Below are 18,580 nucleotides of genomic sequence, written 5' to 3' on the forward strand. Positions count from 1 at the left end.
ATTTATCCCGCCTCATTTTTGCCGCTTGTGCGAACACGTCGAGTTTAAACTAAACTTCAGACAGTGCCACATTTCAATAAGAAACAATATCGAGTCTATAAAACACGAAAGCACAACAAGCATATCGGTGAGAACACTTGTTTAAACAGCATGCATACCAGGACATTTGACTGCACATCACCTTTTTTGACATTGTTGATTCTTCTTGCAATTGTAATGCAATGGACTATGGCCTACATTAAACCTTTCAATAAAAGGGTTATTGAGCTGTTTACACTGTCATATACAATACAAGAGCCTGCACAGTAACAGGAAATAAAAATTAACGCAAAAAAACGGCTTACCTTACCAGAGCAGGAGCGGAGCTCCACTCGTAAACAGCTCACCAGTAAAACGACGCGTGCTGAAATCCCGCTCCAACACAAAATTTCTCTGTACTGTAGCCTATACTTGTAGCTATTAAAATGTGTATTTAGTTTCATATGTTTAAATATTATAATGTTATTTTTTTATTTCATAAAAAAAATTACGTTGATTATGAAAAGTGAACAGAACACATAAGATGCGCAATAATAATTTTGACCACTTCATTAAGTTTTGTTTTGTTGAAAGCCTTTCTTTAAAGTGAATTTGGTTTTGTATAAATTGTATCTTAATTTGAATCAATGTTTTATCAACCTATTGCCTGGATTTAATAAATAATAAGCAAATATAGACAATGACATGGGAGGCGCCGGCGCCATGTGAACAACGGCTTAACCCCTTAAGCGTTGCGATGACGTGCTCGGGTTGAAGCACTATTTTTAGCACGAGTGTAATGTTTATTAATAGATTTAACGTAAAAAAACATAATTAATCTTGACAAACTATATATCATTCTAAAGGTCTAAACCCCAAGCATCGAGAACAGACCACTGTTTTTCAATGAAAAGCTTATAACGGCTGTATTTTTGCATTAATGTAAACAATACACATCAAAACAAGCATAAAGAAAAACAGAGTACATACCATTAGTGTCCTAATTACGAGCCACACACGCATACACTGCTAAAAGTTCCAGAATTAATGGAAAGGTGAGGGTCCATTGAATAACATCCCATAGAGCATTTTTAATCCAACGAAACAATAACGGTGTAATATTGATGGTTAATCCTTTGTTTACATCGCATTTCTGTGGAGCGAAGTATCATACTAGACTGTTATGCAATAAAATAATGCACCAAAAACAGTCTCCCGGTAGCATAAAGTGACATGGGTTTATAGCTTAGAATGTTACGAACATAATAAAACCACTCGCACTCAAAAACATGCAAAGATAGCCGGGATCTAGTCCAAAATGTCCAACCATAGCACTCGGTTTAGCTGATGTCATGATGTGCTCATCCAATGATATTGTCTGTTTATCTGGAGCCAATAAAAGCATTGAATCGTCATGACTGACAGAAAATGTAGCCAATGAACACACGATTCCAACGATACCTGGCATGTTTATATTCGTCACATGGGTGTGATTAGGGATAGTTCACTCAAAAATGAAATTGCTCAAGTTGTTCCAAACCTGTATGAGTTTCTTTGTTCTGCTGAACACAAAAGAAAATATTTTGAAGAATGTGTGTAACAAAGCAGATAGAGCAACCATTGACTACCATAGTATTTTTTTTCCCTACTATGGTAGTCAATGGTTGCTCTATCTGCTTTGTTATCTGCTTTGTTTTACTCACCCTCAACTTGAGGGTGAGTAAATTATGACAGAATTTTCATTTTTGGGTGAACTATCCCTTTAAATGAACAACTACTAGAACATTTTTTTTTTTAGTTTGGGCAGCCCTAGCTACTTATTTCAGATAGGCCTATTCGAACCAGCATTTGTCACAAAGGGCATTCTGGGTTGAGCGTGCGGTGCTTAGCGGATGAGCTTCAGAAATGAACGGAATGTTCAGAAAGGCGTCAGATACAGCATCAGATAAACTCAGTTTTTTACTTTCACTTTGTGTAGTGAATAATTGACTGGTGTTTGAGACTTCTTCACCGGCATAACTCTCGTGCAAAGTTTGAACATTGCGATATGATATCCACTGGCCTGGCCTCATGATTTAAGATGCAAATATTTTCAATATTGGCGTGACAATTTTCTTTATGGTCACACAAAATGATGGACAGACAATGATTCACATTTCGAGCTCATCATTTCCCGTGACAACAAAATTAAGTAGGCTAAATCATTGAATTAAAAAATTAAATATATATATAGCGGCCCCCTCATTTTTAGATGGGACCCCTCAAAAATAAAACTCTGGCTATGCCACTGTGTCCAACACTCCGGAAATCCAGCTTTTCCCTTCAGATGACAAACTGTACTTTCTTCCCGAGACACCAACAGTCACATCTCGCGTAAGATCGGATCTCACAAATCCAAACACAGATACTCTTTCTGAGCGCTCCGGCTGCAAAATCCAGCGCTCCTACAAACCATGCTCAAGAAGACCACTCCCTCCTCAACCCTCAAGACCGCCAGTTTTATCTATCTTCTTCACAGACTTCATCTCTACATTCTACCGCCATTAATCCAAAGATTCCACACATTTCAAAATTGTCCATCAACAGCCTACATCAAATCCTCTCCAGCTCTGGAATCCATTTATCCCGCAGATCATCAAAAGCTCAACACTATGATCTATTCATCAGTTCTAACAACAGTTCCAGAATCCCAAAAAACACTTCAACATCTCATAAAAGCAAGACTCAGCCCTCATCCACTTCTGTTTCTCTTTCGGCCCGGCGTTCTGAGTGTAAACATCTAATTCAGAGGCTGCCGCACGCACTTCCTCGTCCGCCAGTTCTTTCCTCCCGGCCAACAACAGCGGCCGTGGAAGAACAGCTTCACTGCTTCCCCAGCTCTCATGAGTTCCCATATGCAGTTAACTCCACTCCCCAGGCTAGAACCAACTATTCCAACTTTCTCCACTGTACTTCCTTTCCAGCTGTGGCTCGTCCTTATGAGCCCCACCAAAATATAAATCCAAACATAAACCTCTATATACACTAAATTAATAATAAATTATAAATGTGTTCAGCGTTCTGCAACCAATATTTTTCTGATTTTCTAGAGCAGGATATATTAACACGTAGTGCATGGATTCGGCAGGCATGTTTTTATGATAGCTCTACAACCGCACCACAAATTTCCAATGTAAATCTGTTTTCACGTGACTTCTCGCTCCAAACAAAGACGATAACAGTCCACTTGTGTCTGCATCAGGTTAGTAACCAGTTAGCATGTCTGTTCTTCATATGTGGAGTAGCGTATCAAATTAATGAGATTATTAATTCCTAATTTGAAACGTGTTCGTGTGAATAGCTTTTATATACAGTTCTGTTGTGTTTGTTTCATGTTTGTTCTGCGAATAGACATTACTTTGTTTTCCTCACTGGAATTCCTACAGAACCTGTAATATTCTAAAACAACATTCGGTTGCAATACTACTTCAAGCCAATTCTAAGATCCAATTCTATGCATTTGTTGTGTGTAATAAAGTCTGTAAATCATCACTAGAGCGCCATCCTCAAATGGAATAGGCAAGGACATTTGGACAAAAGTAAGTTTGATGTGCTCAGCTATTAGAATATAAAGCTTACAAAATGATTATCATTGTTACGGCCCTCGTTAATTAGATGTTAATTTGTCTAGATATATTATCAGACATAACGTCTCGGTTACGGATGTAACCCTCGTTCCCTGAGGAGGGAACGGAGACGTAACGTTAGTGACTAACGAATGGGGGTTTCGCTTAGAAGCCTATCAACTTCGAGTTTTGAGAAAACGCCCAATGGCGTGCCAATGCCATGGGGCATGCGGAATTTGCATACGTAGCTCCGCCTCACTGCGTGAGTATATAAGGAAGTACGAGGCAATATCGCATTATGTTACCTGCTTGAGGAGCCAAGACTGAACTCCTGCGTTCCAGGCAACACAGCTCGATGTGGCAAGGGGACGTTACGTCTCCGTTCCCTCCTCAGGGAACGAGGGTTACATCCGTAACCGAGACGTTCCCTTTCGTTCAGTCACTACGACGTAACGTTAGTGACTAACGAATGGGGGTCCCAATATAATCCCGCCACTCAGCTGTCTTCCAGTGCCCTGCGTAAGTGTGAGTACCCTGTCGTAAGACTAGTACGGACGAAGGACTCCCACTTAACACAGGAATACCAAGGTACACTGGGAAGCACATCCCAGTGAGGGAATGCCAAAGATGCCTACCCGTGGGGAGGACTTAAGAGACACATATGACCCGGAGAGGGTTGCATATGGAAGATCTCTAGGGTACCAGCCGAAGGTGGATTTTTAACCCTAGGGGTGGCGGGGACACGCCAAGGGAAGAAACCCGCTCACTGCGGAGACTTACGGTGAAATACACATGTGGGGGTCGCCGGAGGGAACCATGCACATGGGGCACCTGGCCGGACATGAGGGTCTGGGCTCGAGAGGGCAGACTGAACTGATGTCGGCGTCGACAGTGCTGGAGGAGCTCAGGGCTCTCGGGGAGCTCACCTGAGGAAAATATCGCACGTATCCAGTCCGTGGAGTGGAGTGGCGAGCAAGCGAAGACACCTGAGCCTGGCCCATCACCGGCCCCTCGGGGGGGCGAGTACATAGTCGGACACTGGCTCCACTCGGAGATTGTAGAATCTGGCGAATGTGTTGGGTGTCGCCCAGCCTGCAGCTCTGCAGATGTCTGCTAGCGAGGCGCCATGCGCTAGAGCCCAAGAGGAAGCCACACTCCGGGTGGAGTGTGCCCTCACACCAAGGGGACATGGTCGGCCTTGCTGCTGGTAAGCCAAAGCAATGGTGTCCACTATCCAGTGAGACAGCCTTTGCTTTGAGAGAGCACTTCCCTTCCGCTCTCCACCATAACAGACAAAGAGCTGGTCTGAGGTCCTGAAACACTGCGTCATGTCTACGTAGGCGCGGAGAGCGCGTACTGGACAGAGCAATGCCAAGGCTGGGTCTGCCTCCTCCAAAGGCAGCGCTTGCAGGTTCACCACCTGGTCCTTGAACGGAGTGGTGGGAACCTTGGGCACATATCCAGGCCGGGGTCTCAGGATCACGTGAGAGTTAGCCGGCCCGAACTCCAGGCACGCTTCGTCAACCGAAAATGCCTGCAGGTCCCCGACCCTCTTGACTGAGGCCAATGCGGTCAGCAGAGCCGTCTTCATAGACAGAAACTTAATATCAACCGACCGCAAAGGCTCAAAGGGAGGTCTCTGCAGAGCAGTTAGTACTACTGCGAGGTCCCAAGAGGGTACGAGAGGAGAGCGAGGAGGATTCAGTCTCCTAGCTCCCCTCAGGAACCTGATGACCAGGTCGTGCTGACTTACCTTTTTGTTCTCCAAGAGATCGTGGTGGGCAGATATTGCGGCCACATATACCTTGAGGGTGGAGGGAGACAGCCTTCGCTCCAGCCCCTCTTGGAGAAACTCAAGCACGGACCCGATCGGACATTTCCAGGGGTCTTCTTGGCGGGAAGAGCACCAGGTGATGAAGAGGTTCCACTTCAACGCATAGGCATGCCGAGTGGACTCTGCCCTAGCGGAAGTGATGGTGGCGACCACCGTAGGTGGTAGGCCACTCAAACCTGCCGGGTCCCGTCTAGGAGCCACACGTGGAGGTTCCAAAGGTCGGGACGCGGGTGCCAATGGGTGCCCCGTCTCTGAGTAAGGAGGTCCGGTCTCAGAGGGATAGGCCAGGGAGGGGCTGTCGCAAGGAGAATGAGTTCGGGGAACCAGGTCCGGCCGTGCCAGTACGGGGCGACCAAAAGGACCTGCTCCTTGTCCTCCCTGATCTTGCACAGAAGCTGTGCGAGTAGGCTCACTGGGGGAAACGCATATTTGCGTAGGCCCCGCGGCCAGCTGTGCGCCAGTGCATCCGTGCCGAGCGTGCCCTCGGTCAGGGAATAATACAGGCTGCAGTGGGAAGAGTCGTGGGAGGCAAACAGGTCTACCTGTGCGTCGCCGAACTGTTCCCAAATCAGCTGAACCGTCCGGGGATGGAGTCTCCATTCTCCCGGGAGAGGCTGAAACCGCGAGAGCTCGTCGGCTGCGTGGTTCAGGACTCCCGGAATATGGACAGCACGAAGGGACCTCAGGCGCTTCTGACTCCATAAGACGAGATGGCGGGCGAGTTGAGACATGCGGCGGGAGCGTAGACCGCCCTGGTGGTTGATGTACGCTACTACGGCCGTGTTGTCTGTCCGGACAAGCACATGTTGACCCTTCAGCAACGCTCGGAAGCGGTGCAGGGCGAACCGTACTGCCAGCAACTCGAGGCAATTGACATGCAGGAGGCGCTGGGGTCCTGTCCAGGAGCCCGCGGCTGCTTGTCCATTGCACATGGCACCCCAGCCCGTGGCAGAGGCATCCGTCGATACGACAACATGCCTGGAAACTCGTTCTAAGGGCACACCGGCCCGTAGAAAGCTGAGGTTCGACCACGGGGTGAGTGTCTGTAAGCAGGCCCGAGTCACTTGGATCCGGAGCGTGCCAGACTGCCATGCCCATCTCGGGACTCGATCGCGAAGCCAGTGCTGAAGCGGTCTCATATGAAGCAATCCGAGCGGCGTTACCGCGGCTGCAGATGCCATATGCCCCAGGAGCCTCTGAAAAAGTTTCAGTGGAACCGCATTCTTGCTCTCGATTTGTCGGAGGCAAGTCAGCAGAGACTGCGCGCGCTCGCTCGAAAGCTGCGCGTACATGGCGACCGAGTCGATCTCCATACCGAGAAAAGAGATCCTCTGCACTGGGCAGAGTTTGCTCTTCTCCCAGTTGACCCGAAGGCCCAGACGGGTTAAGTGGTGGAGAACCAGATCTCTGTGTCCGCAAACCTGCTCTCGAGAGTGGCCTAGTATGAGCCAGTCGTCGAGGTAGTTCAGGATGCGGACCCCGTGCTGCCAAAGGGGCGCAAGGGCTGCCTCGGCGATCTTCGTGAAGACGCGAGGGGACAGAGATAACCCGAATGGGAGAACTGCGTACTGGTATGCCCGCCCCTCGAAAGCAAACCGTAGGAACGGTCTGTGTCGAGGAAGGATGGAGACATGGAAGTAGGCGTCCTTCAGATCAATCGCTGCAAACCAATCGTACGGACGAACGCATTCGAAAAGGCGTTTCGCAGTCAACATCTCGAACGGAAGCCGGTGAAGGGATCGGTTCAAGATGCGAAGGTCCAGGATTGGCCGTAACCCACCGGTTTTCTTGGGTACAATGAAGTAGGGGCTGTAGAACCCCAGTGTACCCTAGGCCGCGGCCCCAGTGTACCCTAGGCCGCGGCCCCATCAAGGGCAGAGAAGGCGGAGGAGGCCACCAAACGGTCGCGAGAAGCACGGGGACTTCCGGGACCGCGTGATCTCCTCATGCACCCCGGGAGCGAAAGGCATTGGGGGCGGGGCCCAACAGCTGTCGGGTGCCGCCCCCAAAAACCAATCGCGCAACCACGAGCACCCGCGACTGGGCGGAGTTCCACACCAGCGCGAGACTCGCGGCTGCCCGAGATAACATGGCTGTCAACTTTAGGTCAGATCAGGCAGTGCTGACACACCCGGAGGCGGAGCACAACCTAATCGTCATCCCCAAAGGACTCCAGCCCACCTTGGGATGCGGCGATCGACATCTCACTGCTATCCGGAGCGTGAACTGAACGAACGGGGCGTCAGAGACGGGCCGTAGATTCAATCCAACACTCGCGGAAGCGATGTATAAGAGGGGGGTGTGGCCCGAGGAATGAACGTCGGGGTTCTTAATACCACAGCACCGCCCTCAGGTCACCCTGGCCACCAGCCAAAGTACCATCTCACTCGGGGACGGTAGATTGGGGTGTGGCAGAGGGGACTCTCTCTCCTCACGGAGATCATTGAGTCTCGACCGTGACATCGCGATGGTCACGCCCCCGTAATGGAAACGTGACACATCCGCAAACACTGCCCGTGCGCGCTGAAGCCCAAACACGCTCGAGCAGTGAATGCGTCCTCAGACAGCAGCGGAAAATCGATCGCACCCGGAAGTGCACGGGCGAGCCGTCTTGAAAAAGACGTGCCACGCGCAAGCTCTTTTTGTGAGAGGAAAACCTTGCAGTCGATGCCGAAGCGCCCAGGGAAACACACACCAGCTGTCAGGCGGACCACTGCACAGATCAGCAGGCAGGAAGTATGCGATCACTGGAACGCGCCGTCACACCAACACTGACTGGAAAGCTGCTCGTCTCGAAGAAGCTGACAGAGTCTCAGAAGGCTGTAGGAGTGAAGAGGTAGGTACTCTTGGCTCCGAAAGCAGAAACATAATGCGATATTGCCTCGTACTTCCTTATATACTCACGCAGTGAGGCGGAGCTACGTATGCAAATTCCGCATGCCCCATGGCATTGGCACGCCATTGGGCGTTTTCTCAAAACTCGAAGTTGATAGGCTTCTAAGCGAAACCCCCATTCGTTAGTCACTAACGTTACGTCGTAGTGACTGAACGAAAGGGAACACAGTATTTTGAGTGCGTGTGCGTTCAGACAGTATAGGGGAGCTGCAAAAGGATGACCACAAAGTCATGCGACCTGCTTCCCTGACTCACAACCTCTCCTACCTGTTTACACGACATTAAATGATGAATGAGATGACGTGTCAGTCACAAACAGTTATTGTCGCACCTCAAGTATGCAACATACAAATGGACAAACAAGCACGAGTACAAACACAGAGAACTGATCCAACTGCTAGATCATAACAACAGTGAACCCCCAGACATCGATCAGTCTCTCGAACGAGAGAACCGTCTTCACCGAGCATGCATTCTCCCAACCCAGAAAGTGTCTCTCGCTATTAAAGTTAACGTCATTTATAAACAGCCCAGTGACCGGTGATTGGTTGTGCAATTGGAGACGTCAGCGCCTGACGTCAGTCCTCCAATCACTTTCCACATCTGCAACAGACAGGTTACACCCAAACACACACGCATTTGCACAGCATATACCAAAAAAAAACACATTTATGTAGAACGGCGTACGTAACAATCATAAACTAGCGCTAAGACCCAGAATCTGCCCTACCTAAAATTCAGGTCAGGTGTCACTACTGCTTCCTTCTAGGTATTGAGAAATGAAGCCTCTTTGAATCTTTGAATTGCCATGTCGTGGCAGGTAAAATTTACAGCAGCCTGAGAGTGCAGCTCTGTTGTTTTATCCATTTAAGCACAAATAAAACAAGGACAACGCTACATACATGCTTCGAAGCTTCAGTGTCATTCGTAATATCACTACTTCCTTCTGTTTCTCCAGTTCTTTTAAATCCTTTTCATGATAACCAATCAAAATACGTTTTGACTTCACTGACCTTCATGTCACGGATGTTGCGGCGGGGCGTACTCCAGCCACGTACTCAAACCTCTAGTCCCAAGATACTCCCGCAGGAGTACATTTAGAAAGTCACTGCCGCAGCGGCTAGATGCATCCTATTCTAAATTCTACAAGCTCCAAGTTGTTCACACAGCAGCAACAAATGCAGGCACACGCTTTCAAAAAGCAGCTCCCGCCGGAGTTCTCTAAACAATAATACTGCCGCAGCAGAAACCCGCTCATAGCTCCACATGGTGGACATAGTAGGGAGAAGCGTTCCAGCCCACCTCCTGCAGGAGGCCCTGTTAAATATCACTGCCGCAGCAGTGTACATTCATGACTCCAGGTCACCAGAGCCACTCGACATCTCTCACCTCTATTTTTCATACCGCTTCAATTTTTCACTCCTTTTGGGGGGTATCCTTGTAATCCTTCAACACTCCTTGATCTTAGGCTCGGTTATTGTTTAAATATTGTTGTGTGGTACTTTTTTCTTTATCTTTTAGTTTGATGATTTTATGTACAGCACTTTGGTCAGCCCTGGATGTTTTTAAATGTGGTTTATAAATAAATAATATATTGTATTGTATTGCATCATGCTTTAAGCATTTGGTTATCCCGTATACTTTAAATCCTTAAGCAGTTTTATCATGCTAAAACCAACTTGCTGTCCCAAATGTATTCTGCTCTTTTTGGGGGGTATATCAGAGCTTGAGTTGAAGCTGCTTCATCGAGCCCCTCATCAGTGGACAGCAAGCCACATACGTTTAACCTAATATCTTAAAGATTATATGGGCAAACAAACTCATTAAGTGAAATTCTTAAACATGATTTCACGAGTTCACACTTACATACTATAATTTATAGAGAGTAAATTTAAATGCGTATTTGGCGTGCTGTCCGGGGGGAGGGCTTCGAGCTTGGAATTAGGCCCGAACCCAGAGTAACCCCATATATGTAAGTGGTCAGAACTAAAATTGTGGAGAAGGGGTGGTGGAGGGTTGCTGATAACGGTCCACAAACAGAGGTAGGACTGCTGCATATATATACCTCTATTGTTGATTGGCTGAGTGCTCTCAACCTGTGTAAATTATCTGAACATGTTCCTCCCGAACCTTGTTAATAAAACATAATTTAGGGAGGAGTGAGCCCATCTAATCTTCCAATCAACAGCCAGAGTATTTAAGCAGCTGCTTACCTCTCCTCAGTCTCAGCTTTTCCAGCATCCCACCACCTCCCCAGACTCCACATACATCTTAGGTACCTTGCCCTAAGTTATCATATCCTAGATTTAGCCAATGTGGGGTGTATCAGAGCTTGAGTTGAAGCTGCTTCATCGAGCCCCTCATCATTGGACAGCAAGCCAAATAAGTTTAACCTAATATCTTAAGATTATATGGCCAAACAAACGTGGTAATATTGTTGAATTTTAAGTGACCCCAACTAAGCAAGCTAGATGCGACAGTAGCAAGGAACCCAAACTCCACCAGGTGACAGAATGGAGAAAAAAAAAAAACCTTGGGAGAAACCAGACTCAGTCGAGGGGCCAGTTCTCCTCTGGCTAATGAATGAACACGGTGTCATTATGATTCAGGCAGCATCAAAAGTCAGAATTTAGATTGGCATTAGTAGCATTAAAATATTCATTCAGTTCCTTTTGCTTGAAGATCAATTTATCATGCCAGTATGGAGCTGAAGCTGGCCATAGGATTTGTGTTTTTAGTCTAAACTAAAACTGATTTAAACTGACAGTGTGTGTCTGCTTCCCTAACAAGGCTAGGAAGACTATTTTACAGTTTGGGTGCTAAATAGGAAAAGGATCTACCGCCAGCAGATTTTGATATTCTAAGTATTATTAACTGGCCAGAAATTTGAGATCGCAATAGACATGAAGGACTATAATGCGTTAAGAAAAAGAGAGCAAGAGTATGAACTATTTTAATGACACTTTTATGTTTTCATTTGACTTTTTTTAAGCTTGAAAATGTCCCCTTTTGTGCTTCATGAAAGAAAAAATGCCATAGTTCATAATGTCATAGTTTAGAAGGACACACAAGTGAGTAAATTATGCCTGAAATAAAATTGTTGTGTTAACTATTCTTATAAGCATTTTTTTTTTTTTTTTTTCCTATTTCATCAGCATTGTGCACAAGACTCTTACTGCTGGTGAAGGCAGATATCGGGTCCGGATGATTCCATATGAGGATGATGAGTTTATCCGGCCCTTCACTGGTAGAGTGGATGCAGAGCTCAACCAGAAGATGCATGTGGAAGTTCGTGTTGAGGGGGTCGACAGCCGCCAGTTTGCCCTGGTGATGGACACGTGTTGGGCTACACCTGTGAATGATCCTGATTACAGCCTCCGCTGGGATCTCATCCTTTCAGAGTAAAAAAAAAAATAGCTGTGCTTTTTTGGATTGCCTGAGATACTTTATCTATCAGTGTTTCAAGACTAAAGCCCAGGATTAAATTTTTGTAAAATTATTTTTATTGATATTATCAGGTGTCCCAATCCAAATGACGACATAGTGAATCTTATGCAGAACGGGGTCTCGACATTCAGTCGTTTCTCTTTTGGGATTAATATCTTCACTGAAAACTCCACTAAGCTTTACCTGCACTGTGCTGTTCACCTTTGCCTTCTGTCAAGCAATCGCTGCTCAAATGTGAGTTTACAAAACCTCTCATAATGATAATGTTTCATGAGTAACTGATAATAAATGTAATTGATCACTTTATATAAAAATTATGGTTAAATACTGTATTAGAACTTTTATTAAATGCTTCAGTGTCAGTGTGTAATGCTGCTGAAATACCTGTTTTTGCTGCCCTCTGCTGGAGACTTACCTTTATTTCATGTTAGTTCAGTGATATTTAACAGGGATTCACACAGCTGGATTTTGCTCTTTTCTCTATCAGGACTGTGACTCTGGACACCAGCGGAGAGAGGGCAGGTCTCTGGACTTCCATGACAGTGCTTCCATATCCATGGGTCCTCTGGTGTGGTCTGGAGGGAACACAGGTGAACATTTCATTTATTATAATCATTTGTAATAAAGGTTTATGATGATTTCTACTGTGAATACATTACATTTCATTTCACTTCATTTCATTATATTCCCTGTTCACAGATGAGTGGGTCCCAGACCAAGTGAAGGTATCTGAGGCTTCTTGTCTGTGTGCTTCTCTGATGCTGTTACTTGTTCCTCTGATGTGTGTCCTGACACACTTTTAGTTTAGTCCCACAGACATGCATATTGTCTAATTTTAATTAATGTGGAACTGAAGCCACATTGGTTGTGGGTTTCTAAATGTTTCTTTATTTCATAACTGATATTTTATGTGGCAAAATAAATAAATTATTATTCAATCATTTACATGAATTGCTACTGTATATACTATGTTCATTCTGTATTACTTGAGCGGATGTGCTGCAACAAGACAGACCATCAGATTCATGTTTATTCAAATCATGTAAAAACAACACTGGGTCATTACGGTTTTTGTGATTTCCTTTTCAATTCTATATGGCTTGTGTGTCAGTTCAAGAAATACTTCTACAAAAGACTGGCTTTCACACTCATGGAAACATGATAGTGTGATAGTATGACTAACTATTACGACGTATTTCATTCTAAAATAAAATTGGTACAATATTTTATTCAGACATTTATTATAAGGCATATATGGAAAAAGGTCTGAAAGATCCAAATGAGGAAAAATAAATAAATGTGATGGTTGGCCTCATAGTCTGTTTTTCCTTTTAAAATAAATTTCTTTCTGTAAAAGTATGAGAAAGATTAATGATCATTCTGTTATCTTTTTACTGTTGTATTTGTAATCGTTTACTAATTTTCCAATGTGATGCTATGATAATATGCATGAGATAAAGTTGGTCAAACTTTATTTTGATGCTCCCCCAAAAGACATTCTGCTGACTATAAGTAACTTTGCAACTAGAGGCACAACCTAACGCTTTTTGACTTTTTCAGTTTGTATAAATCCACTTGTGGTTCAGAGTATTTATTTTTCCCCACATTAATTTCACACGTCTAGTACAATTATGTGGTTTTGTTTCATTAGCAGTGTATAGATTTTTTTCTTGATTTACCCTGAAAGAATGGAAGTGAAATGTGACAACATGCCCCATAGGTGGGGTACATTGTAACATGACCATACGACAGCTTAAAATGTTACCTGATATAATAAGAAAATATACAAGACAAACTTAAATATTTTGTCAATAAAATACAATTATTAACTTTTTTTTTAATCAATAAACATAATCAAATTTTTGAGTTTGACAGCAAAAACATCACTAAATACAGCTATACAGCATATTTAAAAACATATTAATAATGAATCATTTCTGAACATTGACTCTCAGTGTTTATTCACCTTTTTCTCATGGTTTCTCAAAATAATTCATAAAAGTATAGAATATAATATCATAGTTCTAATAGGGGCTCTTTGTGATAACGCACCCTGCCTGCGCAACTGGGATTTAACCCCGGCTCATGTCCTCTGCTGATTAGATCAGCATTAAAGAACTATATCAACTGTTAAATAACAGATATAAGATTACAATAATATCAGATTTGTATTATTTTAAATAAACACAAAAAAAACAGAGATGAAAAATAAATTTAAGTAAGAAATGTACTTTTGCTATGGTTGAATAAATGTTCAGTGATATCTTCCAAAGATTAAAAAAAAAAAAAAAACTCTAAATAATGTTGATATGGCAACTAGTAAATACAGTAAGTTTTGTTATCCTGGCATGTGTGGAAAGTGTTAAACCATGTGTGTTACAACTAACCCCACGTTAGGTTGTGCCCCGCTCTCCCCTAGATGTTAACTTATTCTACAAACCCTAAAACTAACCATTACCGAACAGTCTTCTAAAACTCTTTTAGAGTTATTTGAGAACAACACACGGCTAAGTAAATGATGACCTTTTATTGTAGGAAGAACTATCCCTTTGATTATTATTAATTGGTTGTTAAAGCTTAAAGGGTTAGTTCACCCAAAAATGAAAATTCTGTCATTAATTACTCACCCTCATGTCGTTGGACACCCGTAAGACCTCCGTTCATATTCGGAACACAAATGAAGATATTTTAGTTGAAAGCTGATGGCTGAGAAAGGCTTCACACAGGCCTCCATTGGCATTCAGTACATTGACACTTCCAAGATCCATGAAAGGCACTTAAAACGTCGTTACAAAGTCTATCTCACCACAGTGGCTCTACAATAATCATACAATGCGACGACAATAGTTTTTGTGCGCAAAAAAAAATCAAAATAACACCTTTATCCAACTTGTTCTTGTCTTCCGTGTGCGCCTCCACGACGCATGCGCGAGAATATGACGTAGCGCCGGTGTTTATGTACTGCATAAATAAGGACTAATATACCTTTACCATACATTCAGTTAATCATTAACTACTGTTGTGTTAAAACTTAACTACCGCATAATTATGGACCCTTAAAATAAAATGTTACCAATAAAAGGTAACTGAATACGCTTCCAAATAATTAGTAACACTTGAGACATTGTTACCACGGTGTTCACTTTATAATACTATTCCAAATGGCTAGTAATTCCTTTAGAAGGATGTAGTAATATTTGAGTGATTACTATCCCAAAGTAGCCTGACGTCTTCATACTCAGATTCTAGTCAGAATATGAGTCTGCTCCTGCTCCATTGGGCTGTGATTATGGGGTGTGTTTCAGCTGAACCAGGAAAGAAAATGCCTCTGCACTCAATTGGATAGACCTACAACCAATCAGAGCAACGGAGCAAGTGACGTGTTGAGTGACACATAGTTGTCAACAGAACTCAACTGCATGCACACTGGAAGAAGTAGAAGTAGAAGATGAGTGTAAACGATCTTTGCCGGTGTTGTAAAAATAATTTAAGGATACACGGTGTACTTACCAACACAATCATAATTTTTGAGAGAAATAGTAAAGGTGAACGCATATATACGAACAAGTTCAACCCAAGCGTTCTTTGGTGACGTGGATGATTATGTTACTGTTGATCATCTGTCCATCCTCGTATAAATCCCGCCCTGACAATTTGATTGGTCTGAACAGCTCTGGTTCAAGCATAGTTGCTCCACAACGGATCAAGACCAGACCGAACTTGCTGACCTCAAATGTTGTGGGCGGGGCTAAATTCGGCTGGCATCCAGGCTAATCCCAAAGTTTACAAAAACCTCAAAAGCTTACATTGAATTGCTGGAAAGTTATCATGTTTTTCACTTTAGAATACTGGGTTTCACTTTATTTTGATGATCCCTTTACCACATTCTGTTGACTATAAGTAACATTACACCTACATGTCTACTCACTCTCATTAGAGTATTAGTAGACTGGTAGGGTTAGGGTTAGAATAAGTTGACGTATTTGCAAAGTTACTTATTGCCAGTATGATGTCTGTTGGGGAAGCATCACAATAAAGAGTTGGCCAATATTAATCAGACAGTCTACCAATACTTTAATGAGAGTTCCCATTCAGTCGGTCACTCACGACGCCACGTCGGAGTACCGACGAATAGGAATCTCGCTCGCGAGAGCCAATCTACTTCGAGTGTAACTAAACGAGCCAATGCACATTGGCATGCAATGATTGCACCAGGTGCTCATGCCACGTCGTGCGGGTATAAATGAGACACAGGTGATTGCATCAAATCAACCTTTTGCTTCGGAGCCGAGTGGTGAATGGTTTGTCCTGAAATCACTCTCTACAAAGCGTGTGTTAACATTATAACGAGTCAAGCTCTTCGGTGGACCTCTCCTCGTTTGGTGTTGGAGTGACGGCACGGCAGCGGGGTTGATTTCTCTCTTTCTTTTTCTATTTTGAGCAAAAACAAAAGGCTGTTCTCACAGCTGGTTCGGTGCGCTGTTAAGAGCGCTGAAAAGCCGTTTTCACGGCTGGTAAGAGATCGCCTTCTATGAGAGAGAGAGAGCGCGCATGTCAGGCTGCACTTTTTCCCTGTCTGTGTCGCCGCGACTATTCCCCTGTGTGCTTCAGTACCGCGGAGAGCAGTTTCCCTAAAAGAGCTACACAGATAGAGCTTGCGTCTTTTTAAAGATGACATTCTATCTGTGTGTTTCTGGATGCGGTTGTTTCCTGTCCTCACTGACGGCCACGAACACTGTTTCACATGTCTGGGCGCATGCTGAGACTGTGTTCGTGGGTGGTCATGTTTTCTAATGAGAACATGACCACGTCGGCACGCCGGTTGCGACTCATCTTTCTCCGGGAAGCTTGGGTCCCCTTTGTTGTTGGCCAGCCGCCGCTCGTGTGTAAAAGCACAGCCGCGGGTCTGCTCGACACTCTGGGAGACCGCGGAGATCAGCGAGAGTTGCAGTCGGGGAAACCTGAACGGACCTCTCGCTTCTCTGCGTGCCGTGTGCCGTTGAGTGCTAGGCTGTAGCGCGGGTTGTCACGGCAATCCAGCGCTCGCTTTGCGCTCTAGGTGCGCTGTCCCCTTGCCTATTTCTCGTTGTAGCGCCCTACCTGGCAACAGGAGAGGTCTACTTCAGTGAAATAGCTGGGGTGACCTGAGGAGAGGAGGGCTTCTCCTTCGGGGAACCAACCCTCTAGGGCCCCTCCCCCTCTAGCGCACTGCAAGCTGTGCAGCTCTGGGTGAAATTGCTGGTCCTTCTTATGGGGGAACCTAGCATTTCATTCAGTGCTCCAGCTGAGGATCAGATGTCAATCGCTGCATCGGAGAGAGGGCTGTTGTGCTCTGGGAATGAGGATGATGCTGAGCCCACTGTAATGGTGTGTGCTTCGCTGAATCGGATTCAGAGTTAACAGCCATGCTTCCCGGGATCACTCCCGGATGTGCATCGAAAACATGGCAGTGTGGCACTTCTTTGGATATGGAAAGCCAAAAGGGCCAAAACTGCATAAGTTTTTCCTCTCTCACTACCCTCAACGGTGGGGTGGCTGTACGCAGACCACCCCTGCCTGCACAAGGGTAGTTCTGAGTTGAGGTTGAGCTGTGCATGTTGACTAACCGTGATCAAAGTCATGGCGCAGGCCCTCGGCCAGACGATGTCCACCTCAGTGGTCCAGAAAAACCTCCTGGCTTGCCTTGCTGAGATGTGAGTGGTCGTCAAAGTACGCTTTCTCGATGCTCCCATCTCACAAGATGGCCTTGGGCGACACTGTTGAGAACTGGGCCCAGCAGTTCTTCGCAGTCGGTAGCAGGCTGAGGCAATCAAGAACCTCCCCCGACGTACCATCAGAGTGCCTCGTGGGCCGCCCCTCAGTCTGCTCGTCGCCAAAGGCGTCGTCCCCTGCAAAAAAAAAAAAACACACTTGGCACAGCCTGCTCTACTGTGTCCTGCAGGAAGATGACGCTACCTGTCTCTGCTGCTGTTTAAGCGGTCGGTGAAACATCACCTCTGAGACGGGTGACCGGGAGATGGGCGGGGCTGCTCTTCCCCGGAGGAGGGCCGGGCAGGAAATCTTGAGTCAAAATCCGTTCTGCCGCTGGTGTCACAACCAGTGGTACCCAAATTCTCAAAAAAAAACAAACAAAAAAAGCAGTTCCTCCCATCTCTGGGTCCCAAGGGGGTTCGGAGAGCTGTGGACGGTCAAACGCCGGACTACACTCATCCTCCTCCTTCGCCAGTGGACAGTAGTGGACGGTTCGAGGACGCAACCTAGCCTTCTCACGTACCCTCTGCCCTCTCATGGAATCAGGTAAGTGTGCACCGCACACTCACAACCGTGCTGCGGGCCGCCTCCACGAGACAGCCGCCCCAGCCTGGTACCTGCATTCCACCTCGCTGCCCCACGGTGGGTACGGCGGTGGTCCCTATTGTCCCGCTTGCACGGTCTCTGCGAGCCTGGCTAGAGCTCCCCAGTCCGTCTCGCTGGCTCATTCCGACCATCTGGCTCGGCTATGCGATTCAGTTCGCCCGGCGCCCCCCCCCCAGGTTCAAGGGCGTCCGCTTCACCTCGGTGAATGCCGCAGATGCCCATGCCCTGCGTGCGGAGATCGCTGTCCTACTGGCGAAGGACGCGATAGAGCCGGTCCCTCCAGCCGATATGAAGACCGGCTTCTACAGCCCGTACTTCATTGTACCCAAGAAAACCGGTGGGTTACGGCCAATCTTGGACCTGCGAGTCCTGAATCGGAGCCTCCACAAGCTACCGTTCAAGATGCTCACGCAGAAACGCATTT

The 18,580-nt window shown here is 45.8% G+C and overlaps 1 protein-coding gene across 1 annotated transcript in view; it reads left to right on the top strand.

Annotated features, from left to right (window-relative positions):
• The window catches only part of LOC307116882 (uncharacterized protein), a 31,812-nt gene extending 18,699 nt beyond the window's left edge, over positions 1–13,113 (top strand). The window contains exons 12-15 of the mRNA XM_079801372.1: positions 11,508–11,753; positions 11,871–12,033; positions 12,287–12,389; positions 12,499–13,113. Of these exons, the coding sequence (XP_079657498.1) occupies positions 11,508–11,753; positions 11,871–12,033; positions 12,287–12,389; positions 12,499–12,602 (616 nt within the window). The 3' untranslated portion in view covers positions 12,603–13,113. The remainder of the gene's footprint in view (positions 1–11,507; positions 11,754–11,870; positions 12,034–12,286; positions 12,390–12,498) is intronic.
• Positions 13,114–18,580: the final 5,467 nt, after the last annotated feature.

The sequence above is a fragment of the Gobio gobio genome (genome assembly GCF_949357685.1).
Source record: "Gobio gobio genome assembly, chromosome: 20".
Taxonomy (NCBI): Eukaryota; Metazoa; Chordata; class Actinopteri; order Cypriniformes; family Gobionidae; genus Gobio; species Gobio gobio.